The sequence below is a fragment of the Tursiops truncatus genome, chromosome 3 (assembly GCF_011762595.2).
Source record: "Tursiops truncatus isolate mTurTru1 chromosome 3, mTurTru1.mat.Y, whole genome shotgun sequence".
NCBI classification, from domain to species: Eukaryota; Metazoa; Chordata; class Mammalia; order Artiodactyla; family Delphinidae; genus Tursiops; species Tursiops truncatus.
This window is the reverse complement of record NC_047036.1, coordinates 158666079-158689146: the sequence shown is the minus strand read 5'-3', so window position 1 is coordinate 158689146 and position 23068 is coordinate 158666079. Positions and strand designations below refer to the sequence as shown.

The window sequence follows — 23068 nt, the reverse complement described above, 5'->3', positions numbered from 1 at the left end:
AAGTATTATAGTTTTAGGTTTTACATTCATAAAATGGCTATGATCTGTTTCGAGTTACTTCTTGGAGCCCATGCAAGGTATGGATCAGTGTTCCTTTTTATGCATCTGGAGGCGCAGTTGTCCTGGCATCATTTGTTGAAAAGACTTTTGCTATTGAATTGCTTTTGCACCTTCGTTGAAAATCAGTCGCTCATACATGCGTGGGTCCATTTCTGGACTCCCTGTTCTGTTCCTTGAGCATTTGTCTGTGTTGACACCAGTGCTACACTCTTGTGATTGCTCTAGCTTTAGAGTACGTCTCAGTGTCAGAGGGTGTGAGTAAACTTGGTTCTTGTTTATCAAAGTTGCTTTGGCTCTTCTAGATCCTTTGAGTTTCCATATAAATTCTGGAATCAGCTTGGCAGTTTCTTCAAAAGACTCTGCTGAGATTTTGATTGGGATTGGATCGAATCTATAAATCAGTTTGGGGAATAATTAACATCTTTGCAGTATTATCTTCTGACCCACGAACACGCTCTCGCTCTCCATTGTGTCTTTAGTTTCAGCAGCATTTTGCAGTTCCCAGCTTATGGGTCTTGCATGTCTTTTGTAGGATTTATCTCTGTGAGCATTTCATCTTTTGTGTGCTATTGACAAAATGGTCATTAAGCCAGCTCCGTTCCACCATGCTTCCTGCAGCTTCATGGGGAGGCACAGTGAGGCTGGCCCCCTGAGGTCCCGATGCTCAGCTCTGGGCCTGGGCGGGGGGTGGGGGTAGGATGCTTCGGTTCCCCCTCAACACCCCTTCTCCTTCCCTCCATCCAGAGAGAGTCCACATCTCCACACCCAACAAGTACGAGTTCCAGTATGTGCAGCGGCCGCTGCGCCTCACCCATTTTGATGTGGCTGTGCGAGCCCACAACGATGCCCGCGTGGCCTTGTCCCCAGGACCCCAGGACACGGCAGGCATGATCGAGATCGTTCTGGGAGGGCACCAGAACACCAGGTCCTGGATCTCCACCAGCAAGATGGGCGAGCCCGTGGCCAGCACACACACAGCCAAGATCCTCTCCTGGGATGAATTCAGAACATTCTGGATCAGCTGGCACAGCGGGCTCATCCAGGCATGGCTGGGCTTGCCTGGGGTGGGCACGGGAACCTCCTGGTCCTCTGGCATTGTTGCTTCCTGATACATGTCAGAGGGGTGGGGAGGGGAGAGGGGAAACGCAAGGCAGCTCTCAAGTTGCTCACAGTCTGCCTGGAGTTACGTACAAAAAACAGGTGGTGAGAGCTGTGGCGGAGGAAGTGCCCAGGGATCTGGGAGCTGAAGGGTGGTGGGTGGTCAGGGAGAAAGAAAGTGGATAGAACAGGTAAAATGGGGACTGTGGGCTCTTTCTGGGCCAAGCAAAGGAGACATAGAAAGAAGCAGCTGACACAGCTTCCTAGAGGAGGGATATAGCCAAGTGGGGTTTTGAAGTACAAATAGAGGAGTTTGCCAGGCATATGCTAAGATCCAGAGGTACTTTGGAACCTGCAGATGCCACACTTGTGCCTCTGTTGGGTGTTTCATGAACAGTGTGGTCTCTAGTTTCTCTCATCTCTGACCCCTTGAGAACCCCGCCCCAACCTATGAGCGTGGCCAAGTCCTCTGACCATGTCTGAGCACGGCTTCACGCTTCCTGCCAGCATCCAGCAGCATTGGCCTCTTTTTCCAGGTTGGCCATGGTCCAGAGCCATCCAATGACTCTGTCATCATGGCCTGGACCCTCCCCAAGACACCAGAGGTCCAGTTCATCGGTTTCTCCACTGGCTGGGGTTCTGTGGGCGAGTTCCGCATCTGGAGGAAGGTGGAAGTAGATGAGAGCTACAGCGAAGCCTTCACTCTGGGGGTCCCGCACAGCGCCATCCCTGGGTCTGAGCGTGCAGCCGCCGCCATCATAGGTGCGTCTGCCCTGCAGCCTGATTTGGGGAAGACAGGAGCAAGAACCCAGGCCAAGGGACAAGTGTCTACTCTGGGCTCAGTCTCATACCAGGCTTTGCTGGGGACCTGTGCCCCGGGGCCTCCAACCACACACCCACTCACCTGACAAGCAGCTTCTAGTGCCTTCTCCATGATGGGTGCTGGGGCCAGACTCAGAGATGACCTCAAACCTGACCTTCAGGGCTTCCTAATCTGGCTGAGAAGGCAGGTCCTTGCCCTGTGTGGGGCAACCGGGAGGGTGGTGGTGAACTCCATGAGGGCAGTGGGTCTGGGGTGTTATACAAGAAGGCTGAAAGGCCAGGTGAAGTTAACCAGGTATGGGGTGGAGGGCGGGGCTTCTGGGTGTCCAGCTGAGTGGGCAGGACCATTTCAAATGCTTAGAGCATTTACTGAGCAGGGGTAAGAGGCTGTGGCCAGGGATCTCTTGGGCTGTGGATTGTCTCCCATAGCCCAGGCATAGAAGTGGAAAGTGGGGACTGTGTGATCCATCTAGTGCTGGGAATTGGAAGGGTGAGACGCCAGGAGGAGGTGGACAGGCCTGAAGGAGGGGGTCTTGGGTCTCTCTGACATCAGAGGATGGAAGCCCTGGGGCCTGGGCAGGGTGGTGGTTGTGACCAGATCAGAGGATATTGGAGTTTATGACTTCTGAAGCATGAGATAAACTCAAATGTGGCCTTGGGGATGAGTGGCACAGATGGAGGTGAGGGATGTAGGGGAGAAGGCAGGTGGACAACAGTGGAGAGGAGGTGAAGGCAGGGACTTGTGTGCCAGTCAGTGTCATCAGCACAGTGGGATGGAAGGTTGGAGAAGAAGCTGGAAAACCCAGAGAAGGGTGATGAGAAAGTAACCAGGTACGCCCTGCCACAAGAGGAGGCTGCAAGAGCAGTGGCAGCCTCAGTGGGGCAGGAGGAAAGGCCGAGGAAGGAAGGGAGGTGCAATCAGGGGACAGTGGGGATTCCGGAGGGCCCATCAGCAATGTTTGGGGCATAGAGGCCAGGGAGAGGAAGACAGGGTACTGAAGGGATGAGAACACAGTAGGTCAGAAATAAGAGAAAAAAAGAACTTTTAAAAACACACCAACAATACCACACATGTAGGAAGAGTTTTATAAAAAATCTAAATACGGTTAAAGAGAAAATCACATTTCATATTGGAAGTTAGAAAAAATATTTAGAATGGAATCGCATGGCTGGATTGACATCTTAACGTCTGTGGGATGCAGCCAAAATTGTACTAAGAGGGAAATGTATAGCCTTAATTGCACCTGTTTAAAAAGCCAGAAAGGAAAGAGCATTTAACATAATGAAAAGGTAGAGAAAGAACACCTGAGTTAAAACTAAAGAACACAGAGGGAGGTATGGAGGAAAGGGCCAGTGGGTGTTCACCAAAGCCAGGAGACCAAGCAGGCTGACTGGGCAAGGGTGCAGCCCAGTTTCAAAGGGCAGCACTGGCAATCAGAGGATGGGTTGCTGGTGTTAGGCCACAAGTGAGCTCTCTCTAAGGAAAGCTGTCCGTAGGACAGCCAGGGCACTGGGTGAGGCCAGTCCCCAGCCCATCCTTTTTCTTCCCACCAGGAGATGTCATGGGGCCAACTCTGAACCATCTCAGCAACCACCTGCGCCTGCCCTTTGGCTGTGGAGAGCAAAACATGATCCACTTTGCACCCAACGTCTTTGTCCTGAAGTATCTCCAGAAAACCCGACAGCTCAGCCCTGAGGTGGAAAGGGAGACCACTGATTACCTGGTGCAAGGTACTGGGGGACACTGCCTGGGTGGAGGGCGTGGGACTGCAGGTAGCCTCGACCATGCTGGGGGGCAGCTCACATGCCAAGTGCGGCGGATGTAGAAGAAGGCAAAGAAGTGGGTGAAAGAGGCCGCTCTGGGTGGCCTGATGGGGTCCCTGTTAATAGGAACCTGGTGTCTGCACCTGTTAGGAAAAGGCTCTGAATGCTGGTAATCAGCCATGGGAAGAGGAATAGCATCTTTTAAAAATGTAGATATTTTGAACAACCAGGGCAGTGTAATAGCATTATAAAAAACATCTGGAAAGGGAAAAAAATCCCCATAACCTCCCTGTCTTGCTGGCTCTGGGTTTACTCCTCTGCCCTCCAGGAGCAAAGATTAGCTTTGCCACTCTTGGTGTCTCATAACATGGCATCCTATGGCGTGCCCTCCACCCCCAACCCCGCACTGTGTGCATAAGATTCGTCCACTGGGCTGTGGGGACCTGTGGTCTGTTCACCTCCATTGCTGTGTGGGGAGACCATAGTCAGTGTGTCTGTTGATGGGCTTTGGAGCAGCTTCCAACTCAGGGCTTTTAGAATGGTGCCGCCATTAATCACCCTCTTAGTGTACTTAGTGACAACACGTCCAAATTTCTGTGGGGTGAAATCGCTGGGTCTCAGGATGTGTTCAGTTCATAATCACTTTGGAGACTACACTATTTCTTCATCACGTGCATTTATGGAGCACAACATACTGAACTATGCTTTTGGACATACTGGGGTTATTTCCAGTTTTTTTTTCTAAATAATGCAGCACTGAACATCTTCAGAAATAAACCACCAGCACTGAACTTCTTCAGAAATAAACAAAGCAGCATTGAACTTCAGATATAAATAACACAGCACTGAACATCTTCCATTGCCATGACTCAGGTCCTTAGGATAGGGAACAGCCTTATGGCGGAGGGGGCGGAGGCAAGGGGGCGGACAAGGCCTCTGAGGGCCCTGTCTTACCCACTTTGCACATCTAGGCCCCACAGGTAGGAGGAAGGGGGTGGGAGGCTGGAGGTGGGGTCTCACTTCTGTCATGGATTCCCACTCTGTGTCCTCGGGTAGGGCCTGCTTTTCTCAGTAACTTGGTTTCCTACCTGTGTAACAAGGGAGTTGTCAGTTGATCCCAAGGTCCTGGGGCCTCCTGGGCTCTGCTTCTAGCCTTGGGCTGGAGTTGAAGTGAAAGGAGCACGTGGAAGGGGCTGGACCCAGCTCTGAAGCTGGCATCCATCTTGTGCCAGGCAAGTACCGCTCCATCCACGCTGCCCTGAGTTGCCTTCCCGGCAGCCTCCACACTTTGGTCCCCATTTCCCAGATGAGCAAACTGAAGGTCCTGGGAGTGAAGAGGTGCCCAAGACCTCATAGGGGCAAGTGGTGGGGGCGTCTCAGACTGCAGACTCCCCTGGACTGGGGCACGAGGGGCAGCCAGGGCACTAGACCCAGCCAGAGGGAGATGAGAACCCACGGGCACAACCTTGGAAATTTCTGCCACCGAAAAGGACCCGCGGGTGCCTGGCTCAGACGATGCTGGCCCCTATCAGATGGGGAAACTGAGGCACGTGAAAATCTCGATTCCTAAGGCGAGTCTGGGGTCCCTGCCTCCTGGCCTGTTACGGTTCCCGCAGTTATTCTACTCCAAGGGCAGTCCTGATGATCTAGAACCATCTGTCCTTGTGGATGAGAAAATGAAAAAACTTACTATGAAGAACGTACAACTCTCAGATGAAAAGAGAACTCAGGGGTTGCCATGGGCTGAAGGTTTGGCTTCAAGAAGGCTGACCGCAGACTTCCCAGAACCCCAGGTCTGCTTGGTCCATCGTGGGGACGGGGGGCTCAGGTTCATGTGCTGTGAGGGTCTTGGAGGTGGATGGGCCCTGGCTTCCCAGGGCCAGGCATACCTCAGTGGACTCATCTGGGCTCAGGCCCTTGAATGCCACCCAGAGTGCAATGACCTGTATGGGTGAGTGGCAGCCTGGACCCGCCCCCCCCGGGACAGCCAGCCCTGAGGCTTATCAGCCAATTGGCCTTTCAGACTCAACGAGCCCCAGATTAACCCCCGACCCCCTGGTTTTCCGGCAAACCTTTGGTGTTAGTTTCCTGGGGCTGCCGTAACAAAGTACCACAAACTGGGTGGCTTAGAACAATAGGACTTTATTCCTTCGTGGTTCTGGAAGCCAGAGGTCCAAAATGAAGGTGGCAACAGGGTTGATTCTGTCTGGAGGCTCCGAGGGAGCATCTGTCCCAGGCCTCTGTCCTGGCGGAATTCTGGTGACTCCAGGTGTTCTTTGGCTTGTGGACACATCACCACGCTCTCTGCCTCCGTCTCCACAAGCCCTTTTATATCTGTGTGTTTCCCTTTCTTTCCTCTGAGAAGGACACCAGTCATTGGATTTAGGGTCCAGCCTAATCCAGGAACATAATTCCATCTGCAAAGAACCTCACTCCCGATAAGGTCACATTTTGAGGTTCCAGGTGGACATTAATTTGGCGGGGCAGGGGACACTGTCCACCCAGTTCAGAGTTCCTCCTGCCTCTTTCCCCACGTCCATGGGCACAGCTCCGTCCTTCCTGCCTTTCAGGCCGCAAACCTTGATGCCCTCGGCATCCTTCTTCTTTTCCTTCACATCTTATTCAGCTAAGGCAGCTCTGCCTATACCGCAGAACCCCTCCCTGCCTGTCCCCACCACCCGCTCCAAGCCCATGGTCATGCTCTCCTAGACAGTCCCCACCTGCCCAGTTTCTCTGCTTCCTCCCTGGACCCTACGATCCACCCACTACATTTGTCCCCTCACACCCCTCCCCAGCTCCCCTCACCCCCTCCACTCATGCCCCCTGCTGCCCTCACAGTAAGACCAACCGCCCAGCCCAGCCTTGGAGGCCCCAGTAGCCCACCTGACCTCCCTCCCTCTTGTCCCTCCTTGCTCCCTTGCTCTGAGCAAACCAAGCTCGAGGGCGCCTGGAGATGGTGCATTTCACTGACCAACCCCTGCCCCAGGTATGACTGAGGGGCCGGTGTGTGACCAGGAGTCACAAAGGGGCGATATCAGGAAACAAAAGAAGAATAAAGTAGAGGTTTCAATCCCCCCAGCTGTGGGTGTGGGGCAGTTTCAAGGACCCCAGCTGTGGGTGTGGGGCAGTTTCAAGGACCCCAGCTGTGGGCATGGGGCAGTTTCAAGGACCCCAGATGTGGGCATGGGGTAGTCTCAGGAACCCTCGATGTGGGTGTGGCATTGTTTCAGGGTCCTGGGGTAAGACGTTGGCTGGCCAGCCATTCACCAGGGTGCTGTCCCCTCTTCTTGCCCCACAGGCTACCAGAGACAGTTGACCTACAAGCACCAAGATGGCTCCTATAGTGCTTTCGGGGAGCGGGACAAGTCGGGGAGTATGTGGTGAGTCCTCACTCCCCAGGCACGGCTGCTGAGGTTGTTCCACTTGAAGTCACATTCTCATGTCCAGCACAGCGTAGCCAGGAGCCTGCATGGGAAATGGAGATGGCCATGGTCTTAGCCCCTGGGGTTTACAGGTCTGGATTGTTGGGGTGGCGGGCGGGTTCTGCCTGGCCTGTGCATGGTGGAGCTGGTGGCGGTGACAGTTACTGTTACTCCTTCTGCTGTTGTTGCCACAGGGCCCAGGAACTGAACCCCTGCCCTCTGGCCCCTTGAGGATGGGTCCTGGCGCTCTGGTCCTCCTCAGAGCCCATGGGACCCAGGAATGGGGTGACCCTGAGCAGGAGGGGATGGGCTGGGAGAGGCCAGACCACTGCCTCAAAGCTGGCTTGTGGGGTTCTGGAGGCACGTCCTGGGGTCCGGTTTCCCTTGTGAGCGGCTCCCTCTGGCTTTCAGGGTCAACCAGAGCAGGGGGGGCCTGGGTGTACCTGGGTCTTATTCCCTGAGATCTTTGGGCCACAGCAGTTCTTGGCATCATCAGGGATTTGCCTCGTCCACTTTGGGGCTTACTGAGGAAGTGGGGCACCCGAACTTTCTGTCCCTAGTGAGGCCTCCTTCTCAGAGCAACACCCTGATGGCGCCTGCAGCAGCTATGGGCATGGACAGTATCCAGTCCTTAAATCGGCCCAGCGTCAGTGCCAGGGGCTGGGGGAACAGCGACACGGCTGGCTGAGCCCACGCTGCGGTGCAGTGTCACTCGCTTGGCTCCCGAGGGGCCCAGCCTTGATGACCTGCTCAGCCCCCCAGTCCCCAGAAGCCAATCGTCTGACCCAGTTCTGGTCCCAGGGCCCTGCCTTGCTGACAGCCCATGAGGCAAGGCCGCAGTCATGCACTAGCAAGCAGAGGCCCCCACCCTCTGCGGGATTGGCCAAAGCCACTGAGTCACTCTCTGAAAGCTGGCCAAGTCCTGGCAGCTCCCAGAGGCCTCCACCGGTCAGAAATAGTGAGCTGTGACCTTTGTATGCCCTCCCACAGTTCACACCCACACCCACACCCACACACACACACACACACTGAGCAGGAAAAGACCAGTTCTGCTGTGGTCATGGAAATGTGACACCCAGCAGCTTGCCTCTCCCGCTTAGCCTTGTGAAACCTCCCTGTAGGATAAAACTGCAGATGCACAGGACAATGGCAACAGCATCCACCCTGGGGCTGGGCAAACCCAGGCTCTGTCTCGTGTGGACTGTGGCAGCCTTAGACCAGATGCTCAACTTCTCTGAACCTGTTTCCTCACCACACATCCCTCTCTGGACTGGGATTGGGTAGGCAGTAGGATAAGGGTGCAGGCGTGCTCATCACAGTGCCAGGTACCCATTGGGATGGATACCCTGTTAGCACCTCTCCCTAAATATTTGGCCAGGGAGTCCAGGATCCAGTCCAACCTCTTCAACTTCCTTAAAACTCAGGATCTGTTATAGATAGGTTCCGGCGCATCCAGTGTTCATTCATTCATTCATTTGTTTGTTTATTCAAGTGTCTACTATGTGCCAGGCTCTTTTCTTACTCCTGAGAGAACAAGAAAGACATGGTCCCTGCCTCCAGGAGCTCATTGCTCAAGAGAGAGAGAGACCCTGTACAAGATGTAATGGTTATCTACTGCTGTGTAACAAGTCACCCCAAAACATAGCCATTTAAAACAAACATTTAGTCACAGTTCTGTGGGTCAGGAATTCAGGAGCAGCTTAGCTAGCATTGCTGGCTCAGGATCTCTCCCAAGGTTGCAGTCAGGGTGTTGGCTGGGGCTGTCATCATCTGAAGACTTGACTGGGGCTGGAGCATTTGTTTCCAAGTTAGTTCTCTCACATGGCTATTGGCAGGAGGTCTCAGTTCCTCACTGAAGACTATCCCATAGGGCTGCTTGAGTGTCCTTACAACATGGCAGCTGACTTCCCTTTGAATAAAAACTCCAAGAGAGGAAACAAGGAGGATGCCACATGCCTTTTATCATCTGGTTTCCCAAGTCATACTGTCACCTCCACCACATTCTACTTTAAAAAAAAAAAATTTATTTAGTTATTTTTGGCTGTGTTGGGTCTTCATTGCTGTGTGCGGGCTTTCTCTAGTTGCAGCAAGCGGGGGGCTACTCTCTTCGTTGTGGTGTGGGGGCTTCTCACTGTGGTGGCTTTTCTTGTTGCAGAGCACAGGCTCTAGGTGCGCAGGCTTCAGTAGTTGTGGCATGTAGGCTCAGTAGTTATGGCTCGCAGGCTCTAGAGAGCAGGCCCGGTAGTTGTGGCGCATGGGCTTAGTTGCTCAGCAGCATGTGGGATCTTCCTGGACCAGGGCTTGAACCTGTGTCCCCTGCATTGGCAGGCGGATTCTTAACCACTGCGCCACCAAGAAGTCCCCACCACATTAAGTTCTTTAGAAGCAAGTCACTATGTACAGCCTATACTCAAGAAGGGGGGAAATTGGGTTCTACTGCTTGAAAGGAAAAGAAGCAAGGCATTTGTGGATGTATTTTAAAGCTACTACATCACCTATATAATTTCTCATATCTATGAAGCATGCAAAGGGGGTAGGGTATGATGAGGCACACAGTTACATGGGGTGGTCAGGAAAGGTGCCCCTGAAGAGGTCCCCTGAAGATGAGAGAGGAGCTGTGTGAAAATCCAAGGGGAGAAGATTTCAGGCAGAGGGAACAGCCTGTGCAAAGGCCCTGAGGCAGAACTGAGCTTGACGAGTTTGAGCCACAGAAGACCAGTGTGGCTGAAGCAGCACAGATGAGGAGGAGAGTGGCCCAACGTGAGGGAGGAGAGGGTGGCAGGGCCAGACTGAGCAGCGGGAGGAGTTTGGATTTTATTCCACATGGAGCAGGAGGGCTTAGAACAAAGCATGGCTGTAATCTGAGTCACGCTGGGCTGTGTGTTTAATTAATAGAGTTTATTTTTGTAGAACAGTTTTAGTTTCATAGAAAAATTAAGTAGGTAGAAGTGAGTTCCCATACACGCCCTCTCCCCTACACACAGTTTCCCCTGCTGTTAATGTCTTGCATTAGTGATATACATTTGTTATAAATGATGGACCAGTATTGCTACATTATTAACTGAGGTCCATAGTTTAGGGTTCATGTTGCATAGTCTATGGGTTTGGACAATTAAGGTATCATAGAAAATAGCTTCACGGCCCTAAAAATCCCCTGTGCTCTGCACATTTGTCTCTCCCTCCCCCCAGCCCCTGGCAACCACTGAGACTTTTACTGTCTCTATAGTTTTGCCTTTTCCAGAATGTCATAGAGTTGGAATCATTCAGTATGCAGCCTTTTCAGATTTCTCCTTTCACTCTGTAATATGCATTTAAATTTCCTTCAGATCATACCGTGGCTTGTTAACTCTTTTTGTTGCTGAATAATATTCAGTTGTATGGACGTACCACAGTTTGTTTATCCCTGTTTGTGTTTTAAGATGGAAAATTAAAGAGAACAGTGGGAGCTTCCCTGGTGGCGCAGTGGTTGGGGGTCCGCCTGCCGATGCAGGGGACACGGGTTCGTGCCCCAGTCCGGGAAGATCCCACATGCCGCGGAGCGGCTGGGCCCGTGAGCCATGGCTGCTGAGCCTGTGCGTCCGGAGCCTGTGCTCCGCAACGGGAGAGGCCACAACAGTGAGAGGCCCGCATACCGCAAGGAAAAAAAAAAAAAAAAAAGAGAACAGTGTAGCAGAATGTGGAAATTCCACAGTTCCCAGCACAGGGGCAACTAAGTTCCATCTTGGCCCCCCAGTGTTTGGAATTTCCAAACTCTGCTGCATACAGAGTAGGTGATGGGGCAGGGCTGGGCTGGTGGAAGCAGTGGGAGCCATGGGGTGGCCTGGCTGACATAGGAGCCATGGGGATAGAAGGAAGAGGATGGATTTGAGGTATCTTGGAAGGAGAGTGGCCAGGACGAGGTTAATAAGGTTAATAATTGTAAGGTTAATATTTCAGGTTTTGGTGATTCACAGAAACAGAGCTTGGAGCCACTTGATTTTCTTTTTTTAACTGTATTAAATAACAGAAAATTTACTGTCTTAACTATTTTTAAGTATACAGTTCAGTGGTATTAAGTACATTCATACTGTTGAGCAGCCAACACCACCGTCCATCCCCATAACTCTTTTCATCTTGTAAATCTGAAACTCTATACTTATTAAATGCTAACTCCCCATTCTCCCTTCCCCCCAGCCCCTGGCAACCACCATTCTACTTTCTGTCTCTATGATTCTGACTACTCTTAAGTGCTTCATATAAGTGGAATCATACAGTGTCTTTTGTGATTGGCCTATTCCACTCAGCATAATGTCCTCAGTGTTCGTCCATGTTACAGCACTTTGCGGAGTTTCTTTCCTTTTCGAGGCTGAATGATATTCCATTGTGTGGATATACTGGCGTCGGCAGGTGAGAGGACCTTGGTCCTCGTCTTCTTTAGAGAGGCAATTCCACAAAGAGACTTTGTAAAGCAGAAATACACACCCAGAGAAGAGTGTGGGCATCCTCCCTAACGAGGAGTACACCAGAGAGATGATTTAAATCACTTATATGGGGGCAGTTTTTCTGGGTTTTTGTTTTCCTCTCACCAATCATCTTTCTTGGTTTTCCACATCTGACCTGACCCAGGGCCCTGCCTGATATGCACATGCATCTTTTAGCCAAAATGTATTCCGGTGAGGGGGGTCTCTGGGAGATTGACAGAACAGAGATCCTGGGTTAGTGCTCCCTCCATTTTTGATCCCCAAAGGAGCTTTTTGGTGCATGGGCAGTTGGGGAAGTCTCCTTGACCTCAAGAATGAAAGACGTGGTCCTCTTCTCTTTTTACTCCAGCAGAGCTCAGCTCTCCTCTGCTCCTGCCGTTAAGTTTTCCGTTGAAATATCAGGGGGAAGCAAGCTTCAGTTTCCTCAGCTTGACAAACACCAGCCCAGGGGCCCATCTACGTCCTACCTCAATACCACATTTTGCTTGTCCATTCATCTGTCAGTGGACACTGGGTTGCTTCCATAGTTCGGCCATTGTGAATAATGCTGCTACAGATATGGGTGCACAGATATCTCTTTAAGACTCTGCTTTCATTTCTTTGGGGTATATACCCAGAAGTGGAATTGCTGGATCATATGATAATTCTGTGTTCAATTTTTTTAGGAACTGCCATGTTGTTTTCCACAGGGGCTGTACCATTGTCCGTTCCCACCAGCAGTGCACAAGGGTTCCAATTTCTCTGCATCTTCATCGACACGTGCTGTTTTCTGTGTCGTTTGGTTTTTGTTTTATAGTAGCCATCCTGATGCATGTCAGGTGGGGGAGCCACTTGATTTTGGAAAGGATGGATTACTCTTTCGTCCTGAGTTGGGGTGTTTCCCCTGCTGATAGTTCTGCTGTTTGTCCCTCTTGGCTCCCTGGTTTCCATCTGGTGGTTCTCCTGAATTCATTTTTTTCATTCATTCATTCTCTAGCTTCATCGTCTCCCATTCAGGGTGCAACAGTTTGGCTGGGGGATGGGGTGGACAAGGGGCAGGCTGCAGAGATACAGATAGAAAACAATGACACAGAGGGAGGGCCTGGGGGTCCAGAGGCAGCATGTCCATCACAGAGTGGAGGTGTCTGGGAGGCTTCCTCTGGGGAGGGACCCCTGGGTTGAACACTGAGAGACAAGTAAGACTTCATCCTGTAAAGAAGGGAGGTAGGAGCATGGTGCATCCAGGGCCTGGGTAACTGAGTAACTGAAGCTAGTGGGTTGGTGGGATGTTTTCAGCTGCAAACAAAAGAAAACTGGCTGAAAAAGCAATTCTGAACATCTCCTCACACCATAGAGCTGGGGAGGCTCCAGGATTGGCCAGTCTGGCAGCCCCACAATCCATTGGGGTTCCCGGTTCTTTCCCTTGGTCCCTGTGGGCATCCTTGGCGCAGCAGCTGCTCTCCTCGTGGTGGCAAAATGGCTGCAGCTGCTCCCAGCATCACCTCATGTGCCCATTCCAAAGCCATTTGCAGGTCTGGGGACTGGAAGGCCCATGGCTGTGGCTGGCTAGGGCTATAGAGGAGCCCAAGTGTCCAGTGTACCTGGTTGCCGGTTTTTCCTGGGATCTCTCAGCAAGACCTGGGATCTCTTGGGGAGTGGTTATGGAGGAGCAACAAGGAAGGTCTTCTGCACATGGCGGGGGTGGGGGTTGGGGGTGGGACTGGACCAGCTCACAAAAAGGCCTTGAGTGCCAGGCAAGGAGCAGACCCGGGTGCTTCAGGCGGGGGAGGGAGCAAACGGGGAGGCTGGGCTCCATCATCAGGTCCTGCTGGGTGCCCACACACTTCCATCAAGTGCTCACAACAGCCCTGCGAGGGCAGGCTGGACCCTCCTGTCTTGCAGAGTAGGAAGCAGAGTCTTGGATGATGTGGGGAGCGTGCCACAGTCCCTGGCGGGGCACACGGGAGGTGACTCTGTTTTGCAACTCCCCAGCCCATGGCTCTCCCAGCCCCCACCTCATCCTGTTTCAGGCTCACAGCCTTTGTCCTGAAGTCCTTCGCCCAGGCGCGCAGCTTTATCTTCATTGACCCTCAGGAGCTGGCAGCCGCCAAGGGCTGGATTGTCCAGCAGCAGCGGGCAGACGGCTCCTTCCCGGCGGTGGGCAGGATTCTGAACAAGGACATCCAGGTTGGCAGCCTCCCAGCTTCCTCCTGGGGTCTTGGCTTTGCCCTGGCTGCTCCCCGGTGTTGTCTGGGCCCAGTGGGGGCAGGGGGCTGTCCCCTCTGGCTTGGGATGAAACTACAAATCCTCTTACAGGGTGGGATCCACGGCACAGTCCCTCTGACAGCCTACGTGGTGGCAGCGCTCCTGGAGATGGGCCTGGCCTCGGAGGTAAGCGCAGGGGGCCCGGGAGGTGCCGGCTGGAGGAGCGAGCGGACAGTTTTGCCTTGCAGGCCAGGTTGGCCATCTTCTGGCCATCTTCAGCTTCTATTTATTCTTTGATGCCCCCCTTCTGCTCATTAGTGAGACTTTTTGATGCTTTTCAATGGTCACAGAACATCCAACTTCTTGTGGCCTGAGCAGAGGTGTGAGAGATTCCACCGGGGACATGCGTGTGTGGGAGAGTGGGGTAGGCGTGGCTGTATCCTGAGTACGAGCCCTCCCAGGACTGTCCACAGCCCCCAGGCCCAATCGGAGAATCATTTGGGGCCCAATCAGGTTCCTGGCCAGTGACCCAGGGGCTGGCTTCAGGGAGCCCTACACAAAATGTGGGACTCATGAATGCTTTTGCGGGGAAGAGTCTAGAACCTTCAGGGACGGTACTAGACCCAGCAGGGCTTAGACGTCCCGAGGAACTCAAGGGCCATCGTCACTTCCGGGAGGCTGCCCCAGATGGGCGTGGCATGTCCCCTGCAGTGAGAGCTTAGACGGAGCTCAGCCGCTGGGGCCGGGGCTCCACCGTTCCTAACACCTGTGCCAATTCCAAACCCTCTGGTGATGAATTGTGAATTGTGGCGCTTCTCAGAATTTCCCGATTTGACTGTGTCTAGGCTTTGGTGCGACCTAAGACCCTCCACGTCCCACACGCTTTGCCCAGAGAGCCCCTTGCTTGCCCTGTGTTAAGGGGCTGAATTGTGTCGCCCCCAAAATTCATATCCTGAAATCCCAACCCCCATCTTAGTCAGCTCAGGCTGCCGTCACAAAACACCGCAGAGGGAGGGACTTCAACAACAGACATTTATTTCTTATGGTTCTAGAGACTGGAAAGTCCAAGGTCAAGGTTCTGGTCGATTTAGTTCTTTTTTTTTTTTTTTTTCTGATTCAGTTCTTTTTTTTAAATTAAATTAATTAATTTAGTTAATATTTTATTTTTGGCTGTGTTGGGTCTTCGTTTCTGTGCGAGGGCTTTCTCCAGTTGGCGGCGAGCGGGGGCCGCTCTTCATCGCGGTGCGCGGACCTCTCACTGCCGCGGCCTCTCCCGTTGCGGAGCACAGGCTCCAGACGCGCAGGCTCGGTAGTTGTGGCTCACGGGCCCAGCCGCTCCGCGACATGTGGGATCTTCCCGGACCGGGGCATGATCCCGTGTCCCCTGCTTCGGCAGGCGGACTCCCAACCACTGCGCCACCAGGGAAGCCCCTCTGATTCAGTTCTTAATGAGGGGTCTCTTCCTGGCTTGTAGACAGCCATCTTCTTTCCATGTCCTCACGTGGCCTTTTCTTGGTGTGTGACCATGGAGAGAGGTGGGATGGGGTTGGGGGAGAGATTGAGAGAGAGATCACTCTGGTGTCTCTTTGTCTTCTTTTTTTTTTTTTTATTTGAAGTGGACCTCTCACTGTTGTGGCCTCTCCCATTGCGGAGCACAGGCTCCGGACGCGCAGGCTCAGCAGCCATGGCTCATGGGCCCAGCCGCTCCGCAGCATGTGGGATCTTCCCGGACCGGGGCACGAACCCGTGTCCGCTGCATCGGCAGGCAGACTCTCAACCACTGCGCCACCAGGGAAGCCCTCTTTGTCTTCTTATAACCAGCCTCATTGATTATAGAGGTTCCACCCTCTTGGCCTCATCTAAACCTAACCACCTCCCAAAGGCACCCCTTCCTAACACCATCATATTGGAGGTTAGGGCTTTAACATATACATTTGTGGGAGGGGGACGGGGAGGCACAGACATTCAGTACATAACAGCCCCAAGACTTCAGAATGTGATAGTATTTAGAGACAGGGCCTTTAAAGAGGTAGTCACGTCAAAATGTAGCCTTTAGAGTGGGTACTAATCCACTATGACTGGCATCCTTGGAAAAGGGGGACATTAGGACACAGAGACCAGCACAGAGGGAAGATGATGTGAAGATAAAGGGAGAAGATGGCTAGCTACAAGCCAAGAGAGAGGCCTGGAACAGATCCTTTCCTCACGGCCCTCAGAAGGAACCAGCCCTGCTAACACCTCGATATTGGACTTCTGGCCTCCAGATCCACGAGACAAGAAATTTCTACTTTTTTAAGCCACCCAATTTGTGGTACTTTGTTACGCAGCCCCAGCAGACTCATACACCCTGCCTCTAGGAAGACCAACCAACTTGGTTGGCCCGGGACCAAGGGATTCCGGGGATGCAGGCCTCGTGGGTGCCTCCTCCCTGCCTGCACCTGAGACTGAGGAACCCAGGCTCCTTGGCGTTCCCAAGGTGGGTCTCTCCTCCATCCCCTGGTTCTGCTTTTTGTTTTGGTAAAATTGACATTTAGGTCCTTCTGACCTTATCAGATTTTTCTAGAGCTGAACCAAGTGTTTCTTCCTGAACTCAAGAATATGAAGGCCCCTGTGCCTTAGGCTGAAAAAAGGCCCCTGGACTTGTGTCCTGTGGCATTTGTAACAAAGTACCACAAACAGTGGCTTTAAACAATGGGAGTTTATTCTCTCGCAGTTCTGGAGGCCAAGGTCTGAAGTCAGTGTGTGGGCGGGGCCATGGCTCCTCTGGAGGTCTAGGGGAGGAGGCTTCCTAGCCTCTTTCACCTTCTGGGAACTCCCAGCATTCCTTGGCTTGTGACTGCATCACTCCAATCTCTGCCTGTCTTTCCACGGCCTTCTCTCTGTGTCTCTTCGTCCTCTCTTCTTATAAGGACATCAGTGCTACCTCTGCAAAAGTGTCCTGCCACCCCCACCCCAGGCTCTGGGCTTATGTGGCTCAGGCTTGGGGTCCAGTTAATTTGCTCTGTTATCCTGCCTCGGGAGGGAGATGGTACGTCTTAACGACATGCCGTAAGGGCGGTTCCCATGCTTTATCCTGATCTAAAGATGGAAAGCTTTGGGAGAGCATTCCTTCTGCAATCTTAACAATCACCAAAGCAGAGTTATCTTAACTCCATGGCTCCACCGGTGCCCACAGGAGCACCATTGCTCATTTGCTAAATTCCCGAATGCTTTGAATCCCTCCTTTTTCCATTTAGCCTATATTATTGGGCAGCTTCTCTGAACTAAGCCCATCACTGGACAATGGACTTGGTTTCTGTCCTTCACCCGCTCACACTGTGGGTCAGGAGCATGATGAGGGTTGGTGGGCTTCCTGGAGGAGGTGACGATTGAAGCTAGGCCTGGAGGATGAGGTGGGCCTGAGCTGGGGGTCTTAGAAGCCAGCCTAGTGATAGAGTGGGATGGGGCGGGGCGGCCAGGGGTCTGCCTGCTTCCCCCAGAGTGTCTCTGGATTGATTTGTTGTGTTCAGACTTCACTTGGAAAACCTGGCACCAACATAAAAGAAAGGGAATGGGGCTTTGAAAGCTGAGGCTGCAGGCAGTGGGGCACCAGAAGGATACAAAGTGAGGGGCTGCAAGCCATCCAGTGCTTGCCCCAGGCATGTCCTGAGAACCTCTGGGAGTGTGGTGGGTGGGGTGAAGGCAGAGCAGCCTCCCAGGGCTCCAATTCCCACCCCCGCTGCACCCCGCAGGAGGAGAGGGGTGCCATTGCCAAAGCCAGGCACTTCCTGGAGTCCAGCGCGCCCCTGGCTACGGACCCCTACAGCAGTGCCCTGACCGCCTACGCGCTGACTCTGCTCCGCAGCCCTGCAGCCCCTGCCGCTCTGCGAAAGCTCCGCAGCCTGGCCATCACCCAGGGTAGGTGCCCCTGCCTGCCACCCCAGTGGACACGGTGTGGGGCCAGCCCACTGAGGGCCCCAGTAAACAGCTCATGAACACGTGCATGGAACGAAGGAGGCGTCCTTTGCTCACTCTGTTTTTTTTTTTTTTTTTTTTTGTGGTACGCGGGCCTCTCACTGTTGGGGCCTCTCCCGTTGCGGAGCACAGGCTCCGGACGTGCAGGCTCAGCGGCCATGGCTCACGGGCCCAGCCGCTCCGCGGCATGTGGGATCTTCCCGAACTGGGGCACGAACCCGTGTCCCCTGCATCGGCAGGCGGACTCTCAACCACTGCGCCACCAGGGAAGCCCTGTTTTTTTATAAATTTATTTTTTAAATTATTTTATTTTATTTTTGGCTGCGTTGGGTCTTCGTTACTGCACACGGGCTTTCTCTAGTTGCGGTGAGCAGGGGCTACTCTTCGTTGCGGGGCGCCGGCTCCTCGTTGCGGTGGCTTCCCTTGTTGCAGAGCACGGGCTCTAGGCGTACGGGCCTCAGTAGTTGTGGCTCGCGGGCTCTAGAACGCAGGCTCAGTAGTTGTGGTGCACGGGCTTAGTTGCTCCGCGGCATGTGGGATCTTCCCGGACCAGGCATCGAACCCGTGTCCCCTTCATTGGCAGGCGGATTCTTAACCACTGGGCCACCCGGGAAGTCCCTCACTGTTTTTTTTTACTCGTTTATTATCGCATCTGCCAGTGGCTTCATTTGATGAACTGGCTTGAGCTTGAGCATCATTTTCTTCCCCTATGAAGTAGGGGATGCCACCCCGCCCCCACCAGGGAAAACAGTGCTCGGAGATCCCCGGTAGAGGATCCCCCAGGCTTCCTGGAAACCATTCCTGGGCAGGGTGCTGGGAGGCAGGGGAGGGCTGCCGCCGGCTCCCACCCTGCCCCCCATCACTGGGTGAACCTCGGAAAGCCTTTTCCATCTTGGAGTGTCAGTCTCCCATCTACAAAATGACTCCTCATTGTGTTTGGGGAACCCCAGTCACTGAGCTGTGACTTCTCAGAGGTCCCCAAACTCAGTCTCCTTCCCCCCAGCCCCTGGGCTTTCCCAGGAGCTGCGCTGGTATTCCATCCAGCTTCTCTGCTTAAGATGTCACCTGAAGAATTGCTTTCACTGCTTAAGAAGAAGAAGAAGAAGAAAAAAAAACTTAAAAAGCAAAATTCTAAAACCATCCAGTTGGATGACGGTGTCAATTTAGGACTAACTGCTCAAGATCTGAGGCAGGGAGTGCTGATTTCTCAGTGGTTTGAGGGCTTTTTACACCACACATGAGCTCAGAATCTTTGGAGCCTTTGCAAGTACGGAGTGGCTTCCTGGTCCCCAAGTGGGGTAGACTGGGGCCTGCCTCAGGGCTCCAGCCAGGAGGGAGGCCATTGATTAGTGATGTCTGCCGGGGTACAGAAAAGCAACCAGGGATTGGTGATGTCTGCCAACGGTGCAGGAGGGGCTGGGTTTGTCGCTGTCGCTGCAGATCTGAGATGTAGCCCCAAGACCCTTCCTGTCCCAGCCATCTTCCCCTGGTACCCTCTTGCCCCGGGGCCCAGCCCCCTGATGTCTATTCTTGAGACCACATGCGCTGACACTCAGCATGTGTTGCCAGGCTGAGTGCCAACAGGGCTTGTGGCCCCTGACCTGTTCTGGCCTTACAGATGGGGTGACCCACTGGAGCCTGACGGGTTCCCGGGATGTGGACAAGGATGCGTTCCTGAGCTTCAGTGACGGGGTCTATCAGACAGGTACTGGCCACCCCACCTGCGGTGCCTGCTGTGGGCACCGGGTCCTGGGTCCCAGTGTCAAAAGGGCCCCAGCTGGCCTCTTCCGTTGCAGTGGTCTCGGCCGAGGTGGAAATGACAGCCTATGCCCTGCTGACCTACACCCTCCTGGGAGATGTGGCCACTGCCCTGCCTGTGGTGAAGTGGCTGTCCCAGCAGCGGAATGCCCTTGGGGGCTTCTCCTCCACTCAGGTGAGCCAGGAAGGCCAAAAGAGGGGCTCGGATCTGAGCGGGGTTACTGTGGCCTAGGCTTGGGACTCAAGAGCCAGGTAGGAAGCCACTGGCTGCTTCAAGTCTCAGGACGGCTCCTTACCCGCAGCCCCTGGGGGCATGATGTCCAAGAGAGGGCAGGAGGATGGGGCTGAGGGACAGATGTGCCTGGCTCTGGGACAGGGACCCAGCCCCTGCCTCCATGGAGATGCTCCCCAGCTGCCTGGGGCCCCCAGACCTGTGGGTATCTACACCGGACACCCAGTGCTCTGTTCCAGCCTCACGGGTCGCTGGTATCCAGAGAGGGTCCGTGGCACCCGCAGCGTGGGCCAGACCTGCTCCTGGGGCTGACCCCAGCCTCCTGCTCTGTCCCCAGGACACCTGCGTGGCTCTGCAGGCCTTGGCAGAGTATGCCATCTTGTCTTACGCGGGTGGCATCAACCTCACCGTCTCCCTGGCCTCCACCAACTTGGACTACCAGGAGACCTTCGAGCTGCACAGGGCCAACCAGAAGCTTCTACAGATGGCGGCGGTGCGTGCTCCCGGGACCAGGGTTGGGGGGTGGGCAGCGACGGCGGCCCCTCCCTGCTGCCTGTCTGTCCACGTGGGTCTGCGGGGGAAACCACGGCATCTTCTCTCCCCAGATCCCCAGCCTCCCCACGGGGCTGTTTGTGAGCGCCAAGGGCGAAGGCTGCTGCCTGATGCAGGTGAGGCTGCAGGGAGAGGGGGCGCTTCCAGGGCGCCCCTGGAGGGGCGGGCGGGAGGGAGCTCAGTGTTGGGCCAGGTTGAGTGGGGTGGATGTGTGTGTGAGAGCCACCCCGGGGCAGCCTGTCAGCCCCCTGAAATGCCATCCACTCTTCCCAAGGCAGGACCCAAGGCAGATGGCAATGTGTCCCCTTGAGGCTGGAGTCGCCCCAGAAGCTCCATCTGATCCCTGTTCCGGTGGTCTCTGACCTTAAGCATACCCCTCCCTTCACCCCCCACGGTGGGACTTGTTATTCTCCCTGCCAAGGCCTGAATGGAGATGGCCAGCCTGGCGCTCCCCACGACCCCTCAGTCACCAGGCTCAGGATTTAGTCACACTCTGGGTGGAGACAGGCTGGCCTCCTAGGCTCTGGCCAGCGGTCTGAGGGCAAGTCTGCCAGGAGACCCTCGCATTCTCAGCTTCTCCATCTGGGAGGTGGGAGCCCAGACAACACAGTGGATAGGGGAGGGAGCCTGAGAGGCAGACAGACCTGGGCTTGAAATGTGGAAAAATGGGATGATGGTCGTACCTACACCATCAGGGCGAAATGGAATGACCGTAGTGCCCAGAGCTGTTGTTGATGTCACCGTTGTCGTCGTTCTGGCTGTCCCCCACCTTGTCCTGCCCTTGCCTCTCCCCTCCCCACTCCCCTGTCCCCTCAGCCTCTGTCCTCCCACCCCCCCAGATCGATGTTACCTACAACGTGCCAGACCCAGTGGCCAAGCCGTCCTTCCAGCTGCTTGTCAACCTCCAGGAGCCCGAGGCCGAGCGGCGGCCCCCTGCGCCTGCCTCCTCGGCTGACGATGACGACCCAGCAGCTGACCAGCATCAGCAGGAGTACCCGGTGACACTGGAGGTGTGCACCAGGTAAGGCCTCCTGCCCCGCTGGCTGGCACCGCCACCCGGACGGCATTTTATATAGTGACGCTCTCGACTAGGAATGCCTCGGGCATTCATCTGGGCCTGTACTACTTGTGGGAGCCCCACAGACATTTCACCAAAGTTGTGGCTGGACCAGCCCTCGTGGTCCTTAGTCTGATCGCAAGACACACGTCAGCAACACCCATCAGGGACCTTTGAAGAACAAGATTTCTTACTCACAGGTCCTGGAGGGCACATGACCCTCCCGAGGGTCACACAGCGAGGTCACAGGTAGAGAGACAGAGAGAAGGCACGGACCTGAGGTTCTGCCTATATTGGGGTCTGAGGGGGGGGTTTGCCTACATTTTTGTGGATTCACTCTTTATTGGCGAATTTAAAATATAAGAGCAGGAATTAGGGTGCTGGAAGGGGAAGGCAGGGTGACCCAAGAGGTCCATCATCTAGGTTACCCAGGGCTTCCTGAAAGAGGGACCTTCGTGGGTGGGGGCAGCCTGATTCCTCTTCTGGTTGTTTGGCTAGTAGTTGTGTCATACGGCCGCCAGTATCTTTATTCAAGATGGATGTCTTCGAAATGGATGCCTTTGCAATCAGAAGCTTACACTCCAAATGATTTTTGAAATGAAAGAAATGGAAGTGCTTCTGAATGGGTGCAGCAAACCCCAGTGACAGGTGGGGCTGGGTGGGATGGCTGTTTGTGGCCCCTGTGCGACCCACCAGCCCCAGGTGTGACCCTGGGACCAGACCACAGAGGGTCCTCGGTGGTGGGTGCATGCAGCTGCCCACGAAGGATGCTCATTACCATGGCAACGATGGGGGACCCCAAAGGTGGGTTGCAAGCTATGGCACCTGAAGCCCATCAGAGCTGCCCAGACACCTTCTTTAACCTTGACCCTCAGCCCTCACATGTCCAAGGCCCCCATCTTAGGAAGTTCTGAAGAACAAGCACAACTTGGTCCAAGCCCGGGAGCCCTGGGTGAGTGGCTTCCCAAACCTCCAGCTGTGTTTCCTGCTCCACAGTGAGACTCAGGATGGTTCCACTAAGCACGGCCGTGATCACCATCTAATCAGGCGGGGGAGCGAGAAGCAGCTGGACTGGCCCAACTGTCTGGTCCCGGCAGGCCTGCTGGGGCATCTCTGTTCCTCCCTCAGATGTGTTAAGAAAAAACCCCCACTGTGTGCCACCCGGATATAGCGTCTCTCAGGCCTCACCCCTGCAGGAAGCCTCCCCCGCCTGCCCCAGGAGCTGTGGCCACCCCGTCCCCTTGGGACACAGTCTGCAGGTTCCTCACTCAGTGTCAGCCTCCCTGTCACCAGCACCCAGCACAGGGAGGGCCTGGCACATAGCAAGCCCCAGAGGCCATATTTACCCACCCCCCCCATGTCACAGAAGAGGAAACTGAGGGCTGGCACTGGAGAGTGACCGGGTCTCCCCCAGTGGCCTGGACTCCCTCGGCCCTGTGGAGCAGCTTCTCACACTGGGGGCACAGCATGGAGTTCGGGTCAGAACACAGCCCAGCGTTGATAGACCTGGGTCAGGCCCAGAACCCTCGGCAAGGCCTTTTCTTTATGGTCTCAGTGTCTTAGCTGTGAAATGGGCTGACCACCGCCCCAGCCAAGGGTGTTTGTGCAGATGGGCTGCCAGCCAGGCAGGCTCGGGGGTTGTGGGGACAGAAGGGTCCATGAATTCCACTGCGGGGCTTGAGTTTAAGGGCCTCTCTCTCTCTCC

At 54.4% G+C, this 23068-nt stretch overlaps 1 protein-coding gene across 16 annotated transcripts in view; it reads left to right on the top strand.

The window, feature by feature from the left end:
* CPAMD8 (C3 and PZP like alpha-2-macroglobulin domain containing 8) overlaps positions 1 to 23068 on the top strand; it is a 99528-nt gene that overhangs the window by 69228 nt on the left and 7232 nt on the right. For 15 of the 16 annotated variants that reach the window (XR_012331041.1, XR_012331040.1, XR_012331042.1 and 12 more), the window contains 12 exons: positions 805 to 1103; positions 1695 to 1920; positions 3535 to 3711; positions 7043 to 7124; positions 13636 to 13792; positions 13922 to 13996; positions 17542 to 17707; positions 19383 to 19469; positions 19561 to 19697; positions 20092 to 20247; positions 20360 to 20422; positions 21146 to 21327. Coding sequence is in view for 11 of the 16 variants with exons in the window: in XM_073803011.1 (XP_073659112.1) it covers positions 805 to 1103; positions 1695 to 1920; positions 3535 to 3711; positions 7043 to 7124; positions 13636 to 13792; positions 13922 to 13996; positions 17542 to 17707; positions 19383 to 19469; positions 19561 to 19697; positions 20092 to 20247; positions 20360 to 20422; positions 21146 to 21327 (1807 nt within the window). In the remaining 5 variants the exon portion in view is untranslated. The other variant, XM_073803018.1, reaches the window with a different exon arrangement.